The sequence below is a fragment of the Misgurnus anguillicaudatus genome, chromosome 24, assembly GCF_027580225.2.
Source record: "Misgurnus anguillicaudatus chromosome 24, ASM2758022v2, whole genome shotgun sequence".
In the NCBI taxonomy this organism is placed as follows: Eukaryota; Metazoa; Chordata; class Actinopteri; order Cypriniformes; family Cobitidae; genus Misgurnus; species Misgurnus anguillicaudatus.
The window spans coordinates 45,032,107-45,054,756 of record NC_073360.2 but is presented as its reverse complement, the minus strand read 5'-3'; the positions used below and the strand labels follow the sequence as shown (position 1 = coordinate 45,054,756).

At 40.0% G+C, this 22,650-nt stretch overlaps 1 protein-coding gene across 1 annotated transcript; it reads right to left on the bottom strand.

Moving 5' to 3' along the window:
• Window positions 1–1,198: 1,198 nt before the first annotated feature.
• LOC141361422 (26S proteasome non-ATPase regulatory subunit 2-like) lies at window positions 1,199–12,395 on the bottom strand. Its single transcript, XM_073862610.1, has 21 exons — window positions 12,213–12,395; window positions 11,743–11,799; window positions 9,515–9,679; window positions 9,295–9,416; window positions 8,844–9,068; window positions 8,599–8,757; window positions 8,298–8,442; window positions 6,972–7,032; window positions 6,746–6,892; window positions 6,520–6,626; window positions 6,191–6,318; window positions 6,006–6,093; window positions 5,768–5,930; window positions 5,520–5,621; window positions 4,423–4,568; window positions 4,230–4,312; window positions 2,316–2,485; window positions 2,113–2,207; window positions 1,896–2,022; window positions 1,687–1,805; window positions 1,199–1,599 (listed from the first exon to the last, which is right to left on the bottom strand). Exons 1-21 carry the CDS (start codon window positions 12,315–12,317, stop codon window positions 1,417–1,419), a joined length of 2,697 nt encoding a protein of 898 aa, XP_073718711.1. The 5' UTR covers window positions 12,318–12,395; the 3' UTR covers window positions 1,199–1,416.
• Between the last annotated feature and the right edge of the window lie 10,255 nt (window positions 12,396–22,650).

The following is a 22,650-nucleotide window of genomic DNA, read 5'->3' as shown; positions in this document are numbered from 1 at the left end:
ACAAATCGTGAGATATGAGTTAACACACTATTTAATTTTACGGCAATTTAATACCAATGATTAAATCATGTTTTGAAGCAGTTGCCATAGCAGGATTCCTGGATTGGTTGCGGTTTAGAGGCGTTGCCGGGGCGTGGCTTTTACTGACGTCACAAAAAACTACACAAAAATACAATTTAAATGTAGTACATGAGATGATTTAAAAATTTGTAGTAATGAAAACAATTTTCAGTAGATTTGTGATTGTACTGCAATGTTTCGTGAGGTTGAAAATAGTACAAATATTGCGATTGTAAAATATTGACTCATGAATATTAATGAAGTTCATTCTGACTTATAAACGGAGGTATTACAATGATCTGTAAAACAATTATGTGAATTGGATTAATTTTAATGTGAAAATTTCTTAAATTAATTTATTTTGCTCAAGTGTTATGAATGACACTCAATTGTGTGTTAAAAGTACAAAGATTAATGGCGATCAATCACATACAAAATAAGTTTTGCATAATATATGAGTCACATTCGTGTAAGAATTTAAAAAACATTTACATGTGTATATATTTTTATATATTATGTGTATATATTTATTTATATTTTTATATATTATGTGTATATATTTATATATATTATGTGTGTGTTTAAATAAATAAATAAAAATTCTAACAGGTATACATGTATGTGTGGGCTTAAATAAACATAATTACACACAGTACAAGCACATATTATGAAAAAAACTCACTTTTCTTTTGCATGCGATTAATCTTTGAGATATGGTATCTCTTCTATCAGGCAGTCAATAATTTAGTTATTATTAATTGCGAATATCACATAGAGAACGAAGTACCACAATATTTCTCTGTGGTTATAGTCAAAATTAAATAAAAAAATAAAATCTAAAATAAAAAATAATAGTAAGGATATAATTTGGATCACACACTCATGACGATGCTTATTTTGTTAAAGCTGTAAAAGATGACACTTTAAATCAGACGATGCAGATTTCACATGCGAATGACACAACTGTCTGCGACGAAACGAGCGACTAAACTTTAAATTGCTTTAAACTTTTTTTTATTGTTTATTGCCCAGCAATAATTTTTTAAATGTGAAAGGACCCCTTAAGATATGGCATCTCTTCTACCAGTCAATAATTTTGATTATTTTTCACATTTTAAGTAAAACACCAACACAAACATAAATCACAATTATTTATTTTTGTATCTCAACCTTTTACATAACAAGTAACAAAACAAATCAAAAAAAGAGAGAGAGAAACATCAAGTACTATAAGCTGCTGTTAAGAAGGAAACATCTGAGAGGCAGACGGGTACAGAGGGGTAGCGTGAGGCGTCCCAAAATATTTTACAGGCATGTCAGAGGTCCCTGTTGCCGTGTGCATCTGTCTGCGAGCGTCTAGGCGTCATAGTTGGGGTTTTTGCGCAGTATGACGAAGCCTTCGAGAATAGGCGTGACAGGGATGTACTCTTCGGTTGCCAGTTCTGCTCTCTCACCGTGAGCAAGCAATACTGGTGTGGTGTGAGTCTGAAAGCCTGTGATGGCCTTGGGTTTACCCGCCTGACCCACCACATCCACAGCCTGAAAAAAAACAGCGAGAGATTTATTCATTATTAATTCTTCATATAACGAAGGACAACAGTTAGGTCACATGATACACAAACGCACCTGGCCGACACGGACAGACACCGGCAGAGGTCTGAGCTCTTCGTCAAAGGTGACCAACATGCGAGGCTGCATCGCTGCCACCAGCCCGTACAAAACATAATGAGACTTGCCCAGGATTACTGTAGAAAAATGCAGACATATACAGATGTACAGAGTGTATATCAGGTATTGTTTAAAATAATGATCATCAGAGCAAACAAAGCTTTTACTGTTTTTGACGTCGAGGAAGGAGACAAGGACGGTGAGGAGTCCAGCGACAGCCACCTGACTCATGAGCTGTCGATCACTGTGGTACGGACACAGTGTTAATGTGCCTTTACCAAGATGTGTGAGACCCTGAGAAACAAACACAAGATTACAATTTTAGTCATGTGATCTTTATCCTCACAATTCAACATCTATTGACATCTATTGACTGTAGCGCACCTGTGCGAGTCGAACCATAAAGAGGTTGTTGGGGTCTTTGGCGTGATACTGTGCCAACTGTCTGAGCATAGCAGCCAAACGTGCATTATTAGTGCCTGCCAAAAAAAAAAACAGTAAGCTTCACAACAGCACACTCTGATTGGCTGATAAACTGTGATGTCATCAGCGTGACTCGTATCTTAGGTTAAAAAACCTTGACTGACCACTGCCGACCATTCCCATGGCAAAGATGGAGTTGTGAGAGACTTCTGGGTCGGCGTCGTGTGAGAATTTGCTGAGGGTGTCCAGAATGTTCAGCCGTGGGTTCGACACCGAGATGAGGGCAAGTGCTAAGGGTACAGCTCTCCTTAATGTCGGCTCACCGTAACGCAACTACATGACAGAAAAATGTGAAAGAAAATATATTAGAAATGCTTCCACACCTACACAACATTTTTGCTTTTTTGAAGTAACATGAAATGAACCTGTACTTAAAATTTGCGACATTACAGAGCTTTGGGTAGTTTTGTATTGGGGCCATGTGTAAACACAACATTAACACATAAAAAAATAAATTAATTAAAGTGACACCATGTAATTTTTCAACCTTCATAATAAATTTTCAAGACCCTTGTGGTAGTACATCGACTTTAAATAGGTTTAATGACATGTCTACCATAGCCTGACGGGGTCTGTATCACTTTTACTCGTATTTTAAAACTTAGGGTTTCTGGTAGTAACCAGAGCACCAAAAAAAACTACAAAATTCGACTGCTTTACGGCATATGTCACTTCCTCCACACAATTTGTTTTTAACGTGAATTCTGATGGAGGCTACTTAACGAGTGTAGAGAGCAGCTTACAGCATGTGACTCTGTGGCACAGTTTTAGTGTCAAGGACCTATAACACGGGCGACCCGGGTTCGATTCCCCTTTAAGGCAATTTTTTATAAAAACTCACGATCTTGATTCATACATAAATGCGATGTTCTTTATAAATGACGGCGATAATCTTGCATATCATTCGCTGTATTCAGATGCTGTGTTCACGTATTTACCTTTCTTTTACTGTGTCTATGGTATTTATTTACATTACAATCCAGGATGCTACAGCAGTCAAACTTGCTCACAGTGTAAAACCAAACCCTACTCATTCACCAATCAGATCCGAGCGTTTCTCTCTTCCTCATTTGCTGCGTTCCGCTGTCACTCGCGTGACGTATTACAAAGCGGCAGCCTTTAGGTCTGCTTGGACCACATCGGTTTACTTGGATTTGGAGCGACAATTTACACACAAAAGAGAGAAAAAACTAGCGCCATTGCGGAAAATCCTGGTGGCGAGGGAGAGAGAGACGATGCAACAATATTTGTTTGGAAAAAGGCAAGGAAATACTTCTGGTCGTTTGTCAATTGGAAGGCTGCAGCCTCCGGAGGTCAAATATGCAGGCTGCATACGTCATCAAGCCTGGTTTATTAAGGTAAACTGAGCATTAGATTCGCAAGTCATAAGCATACTGCAACAATTTACGATTAACTAAGTATATTAGTCAACTTTATAATTGTTAATATTGTGAAATAAGAGAGTCTTGATGACGTATGCAGCTTAGAAATACGACATTCGGAGGCTGCAACCTTCAGATTGAGAAATGGCTTCTGCCATAACGGGTTCCTCATCAGAAAGTTGTAACATGACTGCGTTTCTCCCTGTTGTCTCAAAATGTTGATCCTTTAGCGTTTTAAATGTTTAGTTTTTAGTTTAGTTTTAAGGTTGGCCAGTTCCTTTCCTTTGCGACAGTGCTGCGGCGCTTGTGGCCTCTAGGGGCGCTAGGCGTGAAAAATACACGTCTAGCACCCCCTAGTGGCCAAAAAGATTCATGGTGTCCCTTTAAAATGAGAAGGCACACTGTGAAATTTTACAGGAAACATTTTTATAACTACAACTTAAAACTATTTAAAATATTGTGGCAATGAATTAAAATGAATGTATTTGCAACATCACAAGATTCACAATGTTGCTTTATTTTAAATTGTTTACAAGAAATAATTGATAAATGTGTGATATCATCCAGTCACATGTTTAAAAATAGTTTCATGGCTTCATCTAAAAATTGTTTGTGTGATATTAAAAGTGACTCAACAGGTGACCAAACGTTCGCAGAGCCATTTCTGAACCGATCTCCTCACCCATAGCGATGAGAGCAATACCCAACACCGCCACACCCTGAGGGGGCAGCAGAGAGCAGAATGAGTGATGTTTGACAAACTGACATCCGCACGCACGTGCACACACAAACACATAGACGCGGCCCAGGAAGGCAGACACGCACTCACCTGGTGTGAGCCCATATCTGACGCAGTGTCTTTCTTTTCTTTGTCTTTTTTGTCTTTCTTGTCTTTGTCATCGTCCTTGTCTTTAGTGTCGTAATGCTCGCTGCAGATGTGTAACAGCTGCTGAACCTTCAGAACGTTACCTGAACCTGAGAGACAATGAAAAACAGACAATAAGAAAACTGACAGTGATATGAGGGTATCACCGAGTGTTTTATATACAAGCACTCAAATGTTTGGACATTTAAACATGAAGAAATTAAATCAACACATGTTCAGTATACATCAACACTTCTTTCATATTAGGCTTATTTGACAAACCAAATAACTAGCTTTTAAAGGATCATGAAATAATAAACAACATTTTCAGACATGTCAACAGGAATGGTTGTTAATTTTAACAGTTGGAGAATTTGTAGCTATATTTTCATCTTCTAGGTTTAAAAATATACGTTGTGTCAACATCACAAGTTGTAACATGGTGTGTGCATGTGTTTTGTGCCGGTGTCATTCTGCTTAGGACCCCGACTGATACCTACTACTAATGCCTGATCAAAATTTGTTCTTGCGATATCTTGTTACTAATGGCTATTCGAAGCTGTATTAGCGGCTATTGGTCTAGCATGCTAAATACTTCATAAAAATTTAAATCAATAAAATATTGTTTAAAAATAAAAGCTTACAATTCATGTAGCAGACACGTCAGCAGTTTTGTTTCATCATCTGCTTAAAAACACTTTTTGACATTTTTGTAAATCATAAAAATACCTTACAAACATTAAACATATTTTATACAATACTAAAAGAGTAGCAATCATGTCTCATAAATGATCATTTTCAAGCGTGGTTCTCATATATATAGTAGGCTAATTTTTAAAAAGCTATAATGACATAAATCATAATGCAATTTTGTAGGAATTTTAATACGGTAATGAACAGACTACCCACTAGAAGGTTTTTCCAGCGAACACACCCATTTAGTTGCAATTTTCAAAACGGTAGTGGATGTGAAACGGGGGTTTTATGACCCTTTACTGTGGTTGAAGTCAGGATTATATAGGGTGTGTTACTCGCACCCCATGCAGAATATTTTGACTCACCTGCGTATCCGCAGATGTCCACCAGCGTGTTGGCAAAACTGCGGTAGGGTTCAGGTACCACCTGTAGAGCTGCTAGCGTCGTTTCAATCGCCTCACCTTTACCTGTACAAACACACAATCATCCAATCATGCAGTCATTTCATGGATTCTGATTGGCTCTGGGAAGTTCAGTAAGTGAATAGTTTAATAAATTCAAAATCAAGTTCATTCTGTCGTTATGAGCTGTGCGTTGTGTTTAAAGACCTCACCGAGGTGATTGAGTCCAAGACCGAGTGGCAGCCAGCGAGCGTAAGTGTCCTTTAGCTCCTGTTCGCTCTTCTCCATGATGGTTTGAAGGATGGTGGAAGTGACATCACCATTACAGGAGCCCACAGCGATCATTCCACACGCCAGCGCCGTCACTCCAGCCACCTACAGACACACATATGAGTTAAACACAGTAATGCAACGCTGCACCAGTGAGGAACCTGCTGGACACTGATGTACCTCCATGCTGGATTTTGAGTCGCCCATGACAGGCAGCAGAAGTGAGAGAACGTCCTCTCTGTTAGATCCAGCATACGCCAGACCCAGCCTACAGACACAGAGATAGAGAGGTCAATCTTACAGACGGGAGGATAAACACAAATAACATTCATAATGCTAGAATCAGTTAAGGTGTTGTAAATTACCCAAAAATGGCTCCGATCCTCATGATGTTACTGTTGTGCAGGACGTAATCTGACAGAAGAGCCAGCGCAGGGTCACACTCATTACGAACACCTGAATTCACAATACCACACGCCAACAGTGCCCCCGACTGGAGAGAGACACACACATTTACCAGTAAGTACTAAACACCAGTGTGTGAGTGTAACGTTGTGTGCGTAACAGAAGTATGCGTGCACGTGCTCAAGTGTGTGTGTGTGTCTACTGTTGAGTGTTACGTGTGTGTGTGTGTGTGTGTATACTGCTGATGCTGTGGAGTGCATTACGTGTGTGTGTGTTTGTGTGTGTGTACCTTGATGTAGTCTTCAGATGAATAAAGATATTTATCAATCTGTGTTAAACCTCCATCCACATCCCACAGCAGAATCATTCCTAGAGATGCCGCAGCACTGAGCATGCCTGAACACACACACATAACACACAAAACACAGCAGAAAAGTTTTAGATGTGTAACTAATATTACACTGGATTGCTGTAGAATAACAGAGACAAAGTGTAAAGATGCGAGTGTTTCTCACCGTGGTCCTTGTTCTTGTACAGCCATTTGTTTCCATCTTCAGTGAGCAGTTTGTCCTGACCGAACGCTGCGTTCACGAAACCGTTCACAAACGAGGAGGCCAGATTCATACGAGCAGAATCCACCTGTGATCCACTGCCTCCAAACCCTGAGAGACACCAAGAGATAGTCAAACACTAAATGCTAAAGAGAAGCACGACAGACTGAGATGTGAAGAAAGATCTTACTGTTGTTCTCCAGGTGGGTTTTATAGATGTCATCTGGGACTTTAGGCTCCATGATATCCAGCTGTGTGTGGAAAAAAAAATCAACAAATGTTATACACTGTAGAGTCAAATTAAATATATTACCTCTAAAATGTATTATCTTACTATTTACTTAAAAAAAGTACTATTATCTAATGAAAAAGTACTAGTAGCTTATTAATAACTACTATTAGTATCAAATAAGTGAAAGCTAGTATCTATTTAAAGGGTATTAGTATCTTACAAATAAGTACTAATATTTGTTTAATTGGCACCATGTTTTAATAAATTAGTACTAGAGTCTACAAAATAAGCATTGGTATCTATTTAATAGCTACTAGTATCTAAAAAATAAGTACTAGTATATAATGGATAATTACTAGTACCTAATAAATTACTACTAGCAAGTAAAAAATGGGTACTAGTGACTATTGAAAATGAAACAGTCAAAATTAAACAGTTGATATCTAAATGACAGATCTCCATAAAATTTGACATGTGTTACCAGTAACAATGGAATATTTACTTGTCACTACTGCAATAAGTGCTAGTATCTAATGAATAAGCACTAGTATGTATTTTAATAAGTACTAGTATCTAATATTTACTGGTATCTAATTTTTTGTTACAAGTATCTAATAATTAACTAATTGTATAAGTACTTGTATCTATTGAATAACTTCTAATATCTATTGAATAAGTACTAGTATCTATTGAATAATTTCTAATATCTATTGCATAAGTACTAGTATCTTTTGAATAATTTATAGTATCTATTGAATAAGTACTAGTATCTATTGCATAAGTACTAGAATCTATTGAATAATTTATAGTATCTATTGAATAAGTACTAGTATCTATTGCATAAGTACTAGAATCTATTGAATAATTTATTGTATCTATTGCATAAGTACTAGTATCTATTGAATAATTTATAGTATCTATTAAATAAGTATTAGTATCTATTGCATAAGTACTAGTATCTTTTGAATAATTTATAGTATCTATTGAATAAGTACTAGTATCTTTTGAATAATTTGCATAAGTAATAGTATCTATTGAGTCATTTATAGTATATATTTTATAAGTACTAGTATACAATAAACAAGTACTAGTATCTAATTGAATAGTTACTAGTAACAAAAAAATAGACACTAGTAAAAGTAAACGATTAAATGTGAAAATGGCTTGTTCTTCTGAGTATGAACTTTATGTCCACCACATGTCCAGATGGAGATTAATAGTTGAATGTTTTCACCCAGAACATATATTCGATTAGTTTTGTGATATCTCCGGGTGGTTGTGTACCTCTCTAGCCAGTGCCAAAAAGTTGCTGTTGAGCTGCACGTTGGACATGATCTCTGTCAGATCTTCATAATCCTCCACATCTTCATTGAGCTCCAAGAACATGCCATGTCGACCCAACATAAACGCCATCTGTTTCTGAATGACACTACACACAAAACACACATCAAGAGGGATGTGTTAAATGTATGATTAATTATTTACAGCTCCCGAAGTATTTGAGTAAATGACAAGAAATTAGTTTTTATTTTTACACAGGTCTTTAACCACATTTGAAAACAGCTTTAGTGATGTTATGTCATACATGTCCTTGCAGGATGTGAAGATATTCTCCACCAGCTCCACATCATTGAGCATCAGCGCCAGTCTGAGGGCTTCTGGGTAACGGTTAAACTTGCGGAAGATATTGAGAGCACATTTCAACAGAGCTGAGTTTTCAGGCTCGGGGACATAACTCACACAGCTGGAGAGACAGAGAGAGAGACACACAGAGATCAGAACAGTCAAAGATGTGTGTTCAGAGGGATTGTGGGTAAGCGTGTCACTCACCTGGTCAAGTAAAGACAAACTTTAGCATAAGCGTTTTCATCAATGTATATTTCCAGCATGTCGAGTCGTTCGATCTCCATGAGGAGGTCACAGGCCTCATGCTCGGCATTATGGGCCATGTTATAGGGAACGATCTCTTTAACAAGTTTCAATAAAACTTCCTGTTGAGCTTTATCACCTTCCTCAATCTCCTGCCATTCCTTAGCAACTTCTCCTGCGAGATGCCTGAAAACACACAAGCAAGGTTCTGATTAAATCTTTAAAGGGTGTTAAGATGATTGATTGTGTTAAGATTTGACCTAAATGACCCACATGCCTAACAAAAGCCTTAATTTTTCTTGGACTTTTCTTATCTTTCTGCTTTTGTGAGTCTAACATTTATCTTTACCAGCTATAAGCATGTCAGAATAAGGGAAAAATATCCTTATAACGTCTGTATCTGTTTGCCCACCTGACGTATTCATGACCCCATGATGCCAGCTCCTCCTGTGAGCCCAGCAGACGATATTTGAGACACTCTCGCTCATTGCTCATTGTCATAGCGAGCACAGAGACAACATCAGCACAGAAATGCTGTGCCAAACAGAAACAAATGTTAGACATACAGCATATAAACATTCATTTACTGTTATAATAAACCTGTACACAAGTGATGAACTAACATCACACACCTTGTTGTCGCCAGCGCTCATGTTCTGGTAAATCTCTTTGAGTTTGGCATAATGGGGCCGCAGGAACTTGAGTGGTTTAGGCACAGAGGTCATGGAGGTCGTGGATGAACGAATCTGACGCCGTAGTTCTTCCAGAGCAGGACGGTATAGAGATGTGTCCTTTTCCTGAAAAACACACAGAAAGAGAGAGAAAATACACATCACCGGCCGGACTTTTTTCTTCTCAACAGTTGCTGGACCGGATTTAAAACAATGAGAAAAACTAGCAATGAAATGACACAATGGTAATACACAGAGTAATGCACAGGGTAAACTTCTTACATTTTCATCAAAGATAGGGATATTTCAGCAAGATATATCGAAATAATACAAATGTGCACATCCCAATGGTTTGCAATTTAATTAATTTATTTTAATGTTTCAAAAAGTTAAAGTCAAAGTTTTAGTATAATGCAGAAAGCAGAGACTGTTGAGACAGTGATGCTTTCTTTTTCCCAGAAAAAAAATATAATATTTATTTTGATTTGATTTAACAAACTTAAAGCATTATCCTAACACATTTTTATTCAATCAGTCCTTCCAGATAAATGCAGAGATTTTTTTGTGATTGTTGCAGGCAAAAATTGCGGCACGTTTTCTTAAAAAATGCGATGGAATACGCGGGACTGCGTGAACTCGCAAAAACTGTTTGCAGCTTTTGATTGATGTTCATGTCGTGTAATTACATCACTTCCTAACATTCTCATGACAACAGGGGACATGGCTGCGCATGTGTGAAGTAAATGCAACATTTTTCAACTTTCTGCTACGATATATATGACTTTTGGCTACGTAAATGCAGCGATTATGAAATCATGCAAGCCCCGCATATTTTGCGAGCAGAAATCTGCTATTTATGTGGTGAAAGTGCAGCGTATTTAAAAAAAAAATGCGCCCCCACATAAAAATGCGGCCTTTGGCTGATTATGCATTGAATCATGCAATCACATTTTTCTGGAGGGACTGTTCAATATACAGTTTAAATCAAATATAAAAAACACATTTTTTTTACAATAACATGCAGTTATGTCCAAGAGGAGCTTTTTGTTATATACAGTACTTTTCAAAGTCTTAGGCCTCCACCACCAGCTTTGTTGTTTTGGCAAAGTTTCAATGTCATTCCTATTTATTTTTCACTCTTTTTATTAAGAAACAAACAGAAAATACAGGAAATATGTACACAAAATTAAAAGTTTTTTTCCAAAACTAAATGTCTTCTTCAGGCATCAGTCAGTATTTTGTGTGACCTCTCTTGGCATAAAACACATCTTGAGCTTTTTTGAGGAGACTGAAATCTTGAATTCCATCAATTAGAATTAGAAATTAGGATTTCATTTCATTTAGGTTTAATGATGCGTTTATACAAGACGTGAATGCAAAGACACGATAGACATTCTGCGGCACTATTGAAGCGAATGACACAGCGGGAAGTGGGCGTTTGATGCCTAATGGGTGATTTGCGCAAGTTTTAAAATCTTAACTTTGGCAGATATTCCCGCAGCGTACACCAGGAGCTTATTCTTGTAGTGACGCGATTATGAAGTAGGCAGAAATATGAAACAAAAATGGAGGACAAAATCATTGTTGCTGCATGTGGACACCTGGAGCTGTACGACACATCTTGCGTAATTTTATAGAAACAGGAATAAAAAGAATCTTACTTGGAAGAAAGTGAGTGAGGAAGTATGAGAAGGTAAGTTGTAAAAAATCTTTACTCTATTTCAGCTACATATACATACTTAAAGTAGAAGCTAACTAAAGTCGGCAAATTGAGCGTATTCGCATGTTTTTTTTCTGTTGAGAATTTTCGTTAGGTTTAGTTAACTCAAAATGTTCAAGCGTCCAACTATGCGTGAATAATGCGATTTAATCGCAACTGGTATGAACGAGTTTCCTGCTACTGCTCAAGTATAAGGGGATTTTACTCTAAATACTTGACACTTTAGCTTATACTTTTATACTTTTTTTAATATTACATAAACATTTCCTGTATTTTTTCTGCTTGTATTCTAATAAAGATACTAAGAAATAATTATATATGATCACTATACAATTGCAAAAACAACATGGCATAGTTGCCTAAGGCTTTTGCACAGTACTGTATATCATTTATTTAGTAAGAAATAAGTTAATTTCATGTTTCAAACAGTTGTCTAGATGAAAGTTTAGCAGTAATAAACAAAACTTACACCCAATCTCTCCACGAGCATCTCCAACTCCTCCTGAAGCTGTTTGTCCTCCTCTGACTACACAACAAAACACTTCAATTAATTTAACAACTTACAAAACACACAAACGTCAGCTGGAATATCAAACTAATTTAACTTTTGAGAACAATAAAGTGTTTAATCTAGCAATAAATCGACAAACATAATTCACTTAACAAAACAGTTTCAATATATCTAACGTTATGTCATGACTATCGAGCGATATTTATACATATAATCGCCTCAGTGTTTTGTACTTACGTTTACGTTTATTTAAAATAATCATATTAATCGATAAATGGTGAGTAAATACTGAGTGATGATGTAGTGTGATACTTGGTGTAAATATAAAAGTTGTTGTATATGAATGTGTGTTGAGGATCTGGCCTGCAGTGACTCAGGCGGATTCAGTCTCTCTGTGTGTAGCGCGTGTATTTCTCTCTCTTTCTCACCAGCTCCTGCTCTTCTTTCTTCTCTTTCTCTTTTCCCGCAGGTTTTTTGTCTTTCTCCTCTGTGATTTCGGCCTGTTTCTTCTCTTTTTTAGCGGTTTCCTCCATTGTTAATGCGGCTGTTTCTTCGGATAAGATTCGACACCGCTGAAGCTGTTTCTTCTTCTGCGGATGACGAGTGCGCAAATGAGCCGCTCTACTGACACCTGCCGACTGCATTGAGACAATACTCTTTGATTGAGATCTGTACAGCGCTGCACTGCCACCTGCCGCCCGCACTGAGATCTGCACAGCCACCTGCCTACAATTTTCGTTTAAATGTGTAATACTAATAAATAGTGCTCATAAACGGTTGTAAATGTTTAAATAGGCTAGTATCCTGTTGTATTTCCCTCTCCCACTACTGGACGCATGAGGAGCAACAGGGGCACAAAACTGCCAGGGGCGTAGATCTACCGGCTCCAGGTCTGCAGCCTCCCCATATAGGATCTGTACAGCCACTTGCCGACTGCACTGAGATCTGTACTGCACAGCCGTCTGCCGATTGCGCTAACATCTGCAAGAATGTGGCAGCACCTGTTAGGGTTTGGCCATGCAGACGTAGATTTTCAAAAAAACATGAACAACATGTTTTAAACCAGAACAAACAGTATGAAAGTTTGTTTACTGTTGAAAATCACTGAGAAATAAATGTGTACTTAAATAAACCTGAAGACTAATTATCTTTAGGTATCTAATACTATTTTGATCAACGTGAATGTTTTAAGACTTTCTCAGAAGAATAAAGAGGTGGTTGATATATTTAAAAAAAATTGAAAAAAATAAAATAAAATAACCGAAAGTAAAACAGTGTGTGGATCACGCGATATTCTCTCTCAGTGGGTGTGTTTTACTGCGGCACTGCACGGACCGTTTGACATGTATCGCGAGAGCAGAGTATCCGTATTCTTTACTTCAAAATTTGTATTATGCATTAATAACATGCACAGAACAAGACAATTAATTATAGTACACAATATTCAGCTTCCAGAACAACTCGTTTTAAAAACAGTTTCATCCCAACAGCAATAAACATTCTGAACTCTGTACGCTGAGGAATTGATTAAGTACAACTTCTTAAATACTCTGTGGTGTATATGTGTGTATTAATATGTTTTTCGGTATGTATGTTACTTTATATGTTTATTGTTTAACGTAATGCTGGAACCTGTACCAAAGAAATATCTGTACTGTAAAACAAATTCCACCAGCCTGGCTGTGTGGTCATTAAAATTAAAATTAAAATAAATTGAATTGAATTGAAATTGAATCGTGGGTTACGTTACTTTACCATAAACATAAAGAAAGTAAGCTACCTTAAAGAATTTGCACCTGTTGAGTCTTACAAGCAGCAGAGTTTTTTGAGTTCCTCAAGAAATGTAAATATATATCAAGATCTTTCTTAAAGATGAAAAAAGAAGTTGTTTTCTTAAAGAATTTACATTTGTGAATATAAAATTTAGCAAGGAGAAGCAGCAAGTTAAGAATAAACTTAAAATGATAAAGGTCTAATCTCAAAGTTTCACCAAATAACACAATATTTTGGTTTATACAGAAATTTAAAGATAAATATTTTCTAACAAAATTAAAAAAGTCAACCCAAAATATTTTGCAATACACACATTTCCAAAATAAGTGAATGATTAATCAACCTGATGACAAAAGGTGCACAAGGGGAAGATATTATTATTAAATTTAGCAAAGTTATAATTAACCGGGTAGCAATTGCGAATAATTTTAAAATAAATCTTAACAACTTTATTAGGTAAAAAAAATTCTGAAGGAGCCAGAAATCTTCCCATAATATATTATCAAATATGTTATTCCAAAATCTTACACAAGCAGGTAAAGATAGATCTCTGTAGAATTGAGCAATTTTTTGTTTAATAATCTACTGAAAGGATTTTGAAAGGATTGTCAAATTGAAGTGAAGAGCATAAAGGACCTTTAGGCCCATGGGGTTGACTAAAGGTTTCATACAATCAGGAATTGCCCCAAAAACAATGGCATATTCTCTTGGGGGGACTGGAAAAGAGAAATCTTGCAAACAACTTTCATAAGAGAGTAAGACACCCCTCTCATCTAACAGTTGACTCAATGAAAGTATATTTTTATGAAACCAATTATTTAAGCAAAGACTTATTTTTATATGTAATATTTTGATTGTTCCAGATAACATAGTTATGTGGAGAAAATGTATAATTATTTATACAACAGTTCTTTCTGGTTCTCGAATCTGATTGGCTAAGAGCTATACGATATTGTACTGATAAGGGCACTGTAACCGCTTCACCTTTCGTATTATTCCGCCACCTAGTGAATGGAGGTCCTAAGCAGGCTCATCTCTGAATGGAAAAACACAGACGCGCTGTTTGAATCACTCTCCGTGCGTCTCATTAGTTTACTAGCTCATAAATCAGTCTGTGAATCCCCAATCAGAAGTATTATTCCGTCAAAGATCAGCGCTCTTGGATGTTACGTTAAAGTTAATAAGGAGAAATGTCTTGTCACATCGTGTGGACGATTAACACTTGGAAAGAGGAATATAAACACTCGTTTTTTTCTGGAGCTATATCTTTTATCAGAACGCGAAAACACCGTGAAACTGCAGGTAAGCCCCGCAGCTTTTAAATGTGGACATTGATCATTTACTGTATCGTGACGTGATTACCCTGCTGAAAAAACCAGCATACCAGCAAGACCAGCATATGTTGTGTTTTGGTGCTGGTTTGCTAGTGAACACCAGCTAAACCAGCATCACCACCAGCATTAGCACCAGCTAAACCAGCATCAAACCAGCATTAGCACCAGCTAAACCAGCATTAGCCCCAGCATCCCATGCTGGTCATACCAGCATATGTTGTGTTTTGGTGCTGGTATGCTGGTGACCACCTGCTAAACCAGCATAGACCAGCATAATTCCCATGCTGGTCCATGCTGGTTTGATGCTGTTTTTTTTAGCAGGGTAAAACATGTTATGAGATATCGCCACTGGTATATTTATAAGCAGCATGCAAAAACATCTCTCTGACACTTATAAAAAACCGTTTTGTATAGTACTGACAAGAACAAAGTTTAATAATAATAATCGAGTGCTCGTATCGCGTTAAGAATAAATGAGAAAGCAATAGTAACGTTACACAAGTATAGTTTTATTAACTTTTACCTCGCGCCAAACACAAAAGACACTAAATATGAATAAAAAAACAAGTACTAGTTTGATCATGACACCAAATACTGCTGATTTGATCTCATTTTGACGATCATAAACAAACAAGGCCAACATGAGAGCCAGGGAATCCCTTTCAGAGATGTAGCCCAGAGAGGGCGGTGGTCAGCGGGGCGAGTGAACACTGAAGTCCGCTCATGCTTTGGTTCTCATTCGTACCGAATCTCACTAAGCAAACGTTCAAACAGGCGCTATCTTTACTAATCGACTGCAGATTTAAATATAATACATATACATTCTCGACTGAACTAATCTTAACCCTTGTGTGATGTTCGGGTCTGTGGGACCCGTTTTTAATGTTTACTGAAAGAAAAATTATGCAATTAGTTGTTGTTTCAACCTCAGATTCATTGGCCTTGGCTCATCTTCTATAAAGAACATAAAAATAATCAAATTTGTAATTACTGTACACTGTGTACCCCCCCTACACATTTATATTACATTTGTGGTGTTCGGGTCCACTGGACCCGGGGTTAAAAAGAGTGTAAAAAATGAATGTGCTATGTATCTTCACTCTGTTTTTTCTCCTATATGGGACTCCTGTGAGTGCATGAGTGTGTTTGTATATATGTCTGTACATATGTGATGCATGAATGTCAGAGTTTTGTCCTTCTGCTCTTGCTGTAATGCCGCAAGAATACAACATGTTCTATATCATGCATGAACATTTGTCTGTATCCACTGTCCCAAATACTTTACCTTTTTTCTAACAGGAACCATTCCACATTTTACCATTATCTTCCTTACAAAAAAAATCCATAGTTTTATTGTGGTAAAAGTGTAGTAATCATGGTTATTTGGTATATTGGTTACTATTTGTAAAACCATGGTTGTGTACCTGGTATTTATCACGTTGTGGGGACCAAATGTCCCACAAAGATGTGTGTGTGCATGAGTGTGTGTGAGAGAGTGAAAAATAGAGAAAGTAAAATATTATCCATGTATTTTCATCATTCTAAATTGTGGCCAATAGCAACACATTCTACTGCAATGTGTGTGGACATAAGATGGACACAATATATGTGTATAAAATGCAAGAAATGCATAAGCAACACAACTACGCAGTAAAAATATGCTTCTTATGTGTTGTGTTGGCTGGCATGAACAGGTTATGTGTTCAGTGTGGATAATATCTTATGATACGGCATCTGTTCAGTTGGAGCCTATGCTGCGTAGATTGACAAAAAATGTGTACAATTTCATAAAGTTCAAAGAATTAAACATCAACAGTGATGAAAAACTTTGTTTCATTTATACTTATTTAAGATAAACATGTTTTTCCCCCTAATATCTGGATCAGAATACAATTTTCTTCTTTTGTTTCATATTACCACAAAAACGAATGGCACTTTAGTTTATAAATAGTCCTCTACCAGTGGTAAATGACAAATATTAACCATAAATTCTGTCTATGTTACTTGCAATCAGGCTAAAGTAAACATCTATAAACAATATTATATAAATTTGTATGACTGCATTGGTTTAAGAGACTAATAATGCTCTGGGTCCACCAGACCCACAAACATCGTCTAAGTAACAAAAATATGAACACCACACAAGGGTTAAAACTACACTTTGTGACCAAGAAACGGTAATATAAAGTAACAGCTTTTCCGTCCATTGAGTTGTATGAGCTTCAAAGCAGCCGAAAGTTTTACCTGTCATTCTGGCCGCCCTCAAATCCGTGGCGGAAGAAGTAGTTCTCAAACAAAGAGGCTTTTAAAATAACTCCGTTGTTGTTTTCTAGTTTTTGTTTTTCAAACGTGTGCCGTCGAACTGTTGTATAAAAGCAATATCGCTCTCGGAGTCGTGTGATATAGCTCTATATCATCACGGCTGTGATTGCCTCCGGCCTAATCACAGCCGTGATGATATAGAGCTATATCACACTCCTACTAGAGCGATATTGCTTAAATATCAGGGACCAGCATATTAAAATATGAAACTTTTTTCAGAAGACATGATTCCTTTCATATAAAAAAAACAATCTTTTAGGAACTCTACACATCTTCCACATCCCTTTCACACTCTCAGAGACCCTAAAGGGATCTTCCATTTTACTTCCCAAAATTCTAGCCCAAATCATTACTCTGTCACCTCTCCCTAATGTTACAGTCTTGTTTGATCATAGTGGCTATTTAGTGTATGTCAATTAATAAAACAGTTTGGATGTCTTCTTGTATTCTGAGATCACAGCAAATGTTTCATTTCATTTTTGCAAGCTTTGGTTGGGGTTGAAATACAGCTTTATGCACTGAAGGATCCCATATTGAAAGATTCTTAATGGTGGCTTTTTATTGCTACCTTTCCTTATAGTTTCCTTAAAAAGCCTTTATAGTTAAATCCTTCTGTTATGATTTCGGTCTTATTGGCTGCTTTGTCTTTGTTTCACTATGTGTTGTGTTTTTGTTTTGACAGCTCCACACGTGCGCGTCTTCCACCTGGTGATCTCATTACCTCTGACTTCTCTCACCTGCGACCCGCACCTGATTCTCATTATTGTCCAATCCGGTTTGATTTAAATTCCCCTCGTTTCCTTTGTTCTTTGCAAGTTCGTCTTTGTATGTTCCTGCCCGCTAGCTTGTCTAGTTCCAGTCTTGTTGTGTCTAGTATTCTGTTTCTCGTTTTGGATTGTTCACCGAGCTCTCTGCTGCCTTGCTTCTAGATTTCCCCGTCAGTCTCTCCCGAGTGGTGTGTCAATCGTCATTCATCTAAAGACACTCTGACTGTGGTTTCTCCGAGCGCTGCTCTACACCTTGCGCTGTCCAGCCGCAGTGCGCTCTCGGGCGCGTAATTCTGCGCTTCACTCGGACCACTACAGTGCGCTGTCCAGCCGCAGTGCGCTCTCGGGCGCGTAATTCTGCGCTTCACTCGGACCACTACAGTGCGCTGTCCATTACGGATTCTGCTGATATATTGACCGCCTCTCTCTCTCTCCCATCAGGATTCCCTCTCTGTGCCCTGTGACGATTTCAGCAAGTGATTGTCAAGTGGATGTCCTACAGTGTTTCCCACTTTGAGACTTTTGCATTTACACATACACATACACACTAATACATGAAGACATTGACTTTTTTGATTATACATACCCACTGATTTTCCTCATTAAAAACCCTCTGCATTGGGATCCTTGAGTTGTGTCGTTCCTAACAGGACGAACTTGCCAGTTATGGATCCCGCGGAGGTTGACGCCCTCCGATCTGCTCTCGCCCAGCAGGGCTCATGGTTAGGCCAACACTCGGCCCGTCTCACCACCACGACACAGGAGGTCGAGGATTTATCCACACGCATGTCAGACCTTTCCTCTCGCCTTGACCAAGTGCGGCAAAACACCTCGCAACCTAGTCAGCAGCATGAGACGGAGCCCCATGCCTCAGCCCCACCACCATATGATGGCGATCCTGCCTCCTGTCGAGCGTTTCTGTCACAATGTTCCTTAATCTTTGCCCTCCAGCCACGCCGTTATGCTTCCGAGCGCACCCGGGTTGCATATGTCATTACCCTGCTGACTGGCAAGGCTCGTGAGTGGGCTACAGCTGTGTGGGATGCCGGCGATCCTTGCTGCCGATCCTTTGATGATTTTCGCGAGGAGATGGAGAAACTTTTTGATCGCTCCGTTCGCGGGGACGCTGCTGCGGCTCGGTTGGCACATTTGGTCCAAGGAAAGCACTCTGTCACCGAGTACGCCATCAAGTTCAAAACCTTAGCGGCTGCCTGCCACTGGAACGAAGCTGCTCTTCGAGCGCAGTTTGTCGAGGGGTTGACAGACGGGCTTCAGGATGAGATCGCTGTTCACGATCTTCCCCCCACTCTGGATGCCATCATTGATCTTGCTCTTCGGATCGAAGCTCGGAGGATGCTTCGCAGTCAGCGCCGTTCTCTGCGACAACGTGTGTTTGTGGATGAGACTTCCATTTCTTCCTCGGCCCCTGTGTCACCCTCAGCCGAGTCGGAACCTATGCAACTGGGGCGCATGCGCCTGTCACAGAGAGAGAGAGAGAGGCGGTTACAGAAGGCCCTCTGTCTCTATTGTGGAAAGCCCGGACATTTTGCCTTGACTTGCCCGTTAAAAGCCGCCGCCCATCAGTGAATACGGGAGTCCTGGTGGGCGCCACTTCTTCTAAACTCTCCCCTGTTTCCAGTACCCAACTCCCCGTCATGTTATCCTTCGCCGGGCGGGATTATCCATCCACTGCCCTTCTCGACTCTGGCGCAGAGGGCAACTTCATTGATGAAGCACTGGTTCGCGCCTGGGGTATCCCGGTTGTCCCTCTCCAATCCCCGTTGGATGTCTGGTCCCTTCAGGGGCAGCAGATGGCGCGGATTACACACTGCACTTCTCCGGTGAGTCTCTCTGTGTCTGGTAATCATCGTGAGGAGATTGTGTTGCATATCCTTCATGCATCTCTATCTCCTATTATTTTAGGGCATGGATGGCTAGCGCAACACAATCCTCACGTTGATTGGCAGCATAGTATTATTTTGTCTTGGTCTCAGTCTTGTCATGTGTCATGTCTTGGTTCTGCTGTTTCTGGTTCTGTTCTTTCTCTTCCTCAGGTTCCGGCAGTCGATTTGACCGGGGTCCCGGCGGAGTATGCGGATATCGCTCAGGTGTTTAGTAAAGCCCGGGCCACCTCCCTTCCTCCTCACCGGCCATATGATTGCGCTATTGATCTCCTCCCCGGCACTTCTCCGCCTAAAGGTAGACTTTACTCTTTGTCGAGTTCTGAGAGAGAGGCTATGGACCAGTATATTAATGATGCCCTGCATGCCGGTCTCATCCGTCCCTCCACCTCGCCCGCAGGGGCGGGGTTTTTCTTTGTTGAAAAGAAAGACGGCTCCCTGCGTCCTTGTATTGATTATAGAGGATTTAATGACATTACTGTTAAGAATAGGTACCCCCTTCCTTTAATGTCTACTGCGTTTGAGCTTTTGCAGGGAGCGCAGGTCTTTACTAAGCTAGATTTACGCAATGCCTATCATCTGGTGCGTATAAGAGAGGGAGATGAGTGGAAGACAGCATTTAATACCCCTACTGGACACTTTGAGTACTGCGTTTTGCCTTTCGGGCTTTGTAACGCTCCCTCAGTCTTCCAAACTTTGGTCAATGATGTGCTGAGAGACATGATTAACAAGTTTGTCTTTGTGTACATAGATGATATTCTCATCTTTTCCCCCTCTATGCAGGAACACACTCAGCATGTCCGCCGAGTCTTACGCCGGTTGTTAGAGAATAAGTTGTATGTTAAGGCGGAGAAGTGCGAATTCCATCGTAAGTCAGTTTCGTTCTTGGGTTTTGTTGTCGCCCCAGGTGAGATCCGTCCTGATCCCGCCAAGATCAAAGCGGTAGCCGAATGGCCAATCCCCGAGTCTCGTAAGGATTTATTAAGGTTTCTGGGTTTCGCCAATTTTTACCGGCGATTTATCAGAAATTATGGTCAGATTGCTCAGCCTCTTACTGCTCTCACATCCACTAAGGAGAGGTTTGTCTGGAATTCTAGTGCTCAGGAGGCCTTTGATAATTTAAAGTCCCGGTTTATCTCTGCTCCTGTTCTCTCTATTCCAGATCCGGCTGCTCAATTTATTGTGGAGGTGGATGCTTCGGATGTCGGGGTAGGCGCCGTTTTGTCTCAGCGGTCTGTTAAGGATGGCAAGGTGCATCCCTGTGCCTTTTTCTCCCATCGGTTAAACCCAGCAGAGCGAAATTATGACATAGGTAATCGGGAGATGCTTGCGGTCAGACTGGCTTTGGGTGAGTGGCGTCACTGGTTGGAAGGGACCTCGGAGTCCTTCCTGGTCTGGACGGATCATAAGAATCTCGAATATATCCGTTCAGCCAGGAGGTTGTCTCCTCGTCAGGCTCGTTGGGCACTCTTCTTTGACAGATTTAACTTCACCCTCTCGTACCGGCCCGGTTCTAAGAATACCAAGCCCGACGCTCTCTCTCGTTTGTTCGAAAGTCCCGGTTCTGATGGACGAAACCATCCTCCCTGAGGGGCGGGTGGTGGGTGCCCTGCGCTGGGGAATAGAACAACGGGTGAGACGGGCCGGCCGGGAGGGGGAAGTGCCAGAGGGGTGCCCAGCGGGTCGATTGTGGGTGCCTAATGCGCTTCGCTCCGAGGTCATTCGGTGGGGTCACGAGTCCAAGTTTGTTTGCCATCCGGGGGTTCGGAGAACGCTGGCTACCGTACGTCAGCGTTTTTGGTGGCCCTCTATGGGTCCCGATGTCAGACAGTTTGTGTTAGCCTGTCAGGTTTGTGCCCGCAATAAGGCCTCTCATCAAGCCCCTATTGGTCTGCTTAAACCGTTACCCATCCCCTCTCGTCCTTGGTCACATATCGCCATTGATTTTGTAACCAATTTGCCTAGTTCTAAGGGAAACACTGTTGTTTTGACCATTGTGGACCGCTTCTCTAAGGCGGTTCATTTTGTCCCTTTGCCCAAATTACCCACTGCCAAGGAAACTGCCCAGGTAATGATCGAACACGTCTTTCGCTTACATGGTCTGCCCACAGACGTTGTTTCAGATAGGGGTCCTCAGTTTATTTCTCGTTTTTGGCAGGAATTTTGTAGACAAATAGGCTCCACAGCTAGCTTGTCTTCAGGGTATCATCCTCAGACCAACGGGCAATGTGAACGGGCTAACCAAGATTTAGGTAGAGCGCTCCGCTGTCTGACATCGCAATATCCGAGCTCCTGGTGCCAACAGTTACCCTGGGTTGAATACGCCCATAATTCTCTCCCTGTTTCTTCCCTTAACATGTCCCCTTTTGAGGCGTCCATGGGGTTTCAGCCCCCTTTATTCCCGTCACAAGAACCTGATGCGGTGGTTCCGTCTGCACTAGCTTTTGTCCGTCGTTGCAAACGCACCTGGAGAAAGGCTAGATTTATATTACGTCAGGTTTCCAGACGCACCAAAGCCGCGGCCGATCGTCACCGTAGAACCGCGCCCCGCTTTATTTGTGGGCAGAAAGTATGGCTTTCGTCCAAGGATTTACCTCTCCGTGAGCCTTCCCGCAAGCTGGCTCCACGATTCCTTGGGCCATACAGCATTGTAAAGGTTATTAATCCCGTGACGGTCAGGCTCAGATTGCCCCCAGCACTCGGTCGGGTTCACCCAGTTTTTTATGTGTCTAAACTGAAGCCTGTGTATTTTTCCCACCTAAATCCTGT

Bases quoted from the DNA above. Each gene is read 5' to 3' on its own strand.
- LOC141361422 (XM_073862610.1), bottom strand. From the start codon at position 12,317: ATGGAGGAAACCGCTAAAAAAGAGAAGAAACAGGCCGAAATCACAGAG. The intron at 11,800-12,212 runs GTGAGAAAGAGA...TTTGTTGTGTAG, and splicing joins AGAAAGAAGAGCAGGAGCTG to TCAGAGGAGGACAAACAGCT. The intron at 1,806-1,895 runs GTAAAAGCTTTG...ATTTTTCTACAG, and splicing joins CTTCCTCGACGTCAAAAACA to TAATCCTGGGCAAGTCTCAT.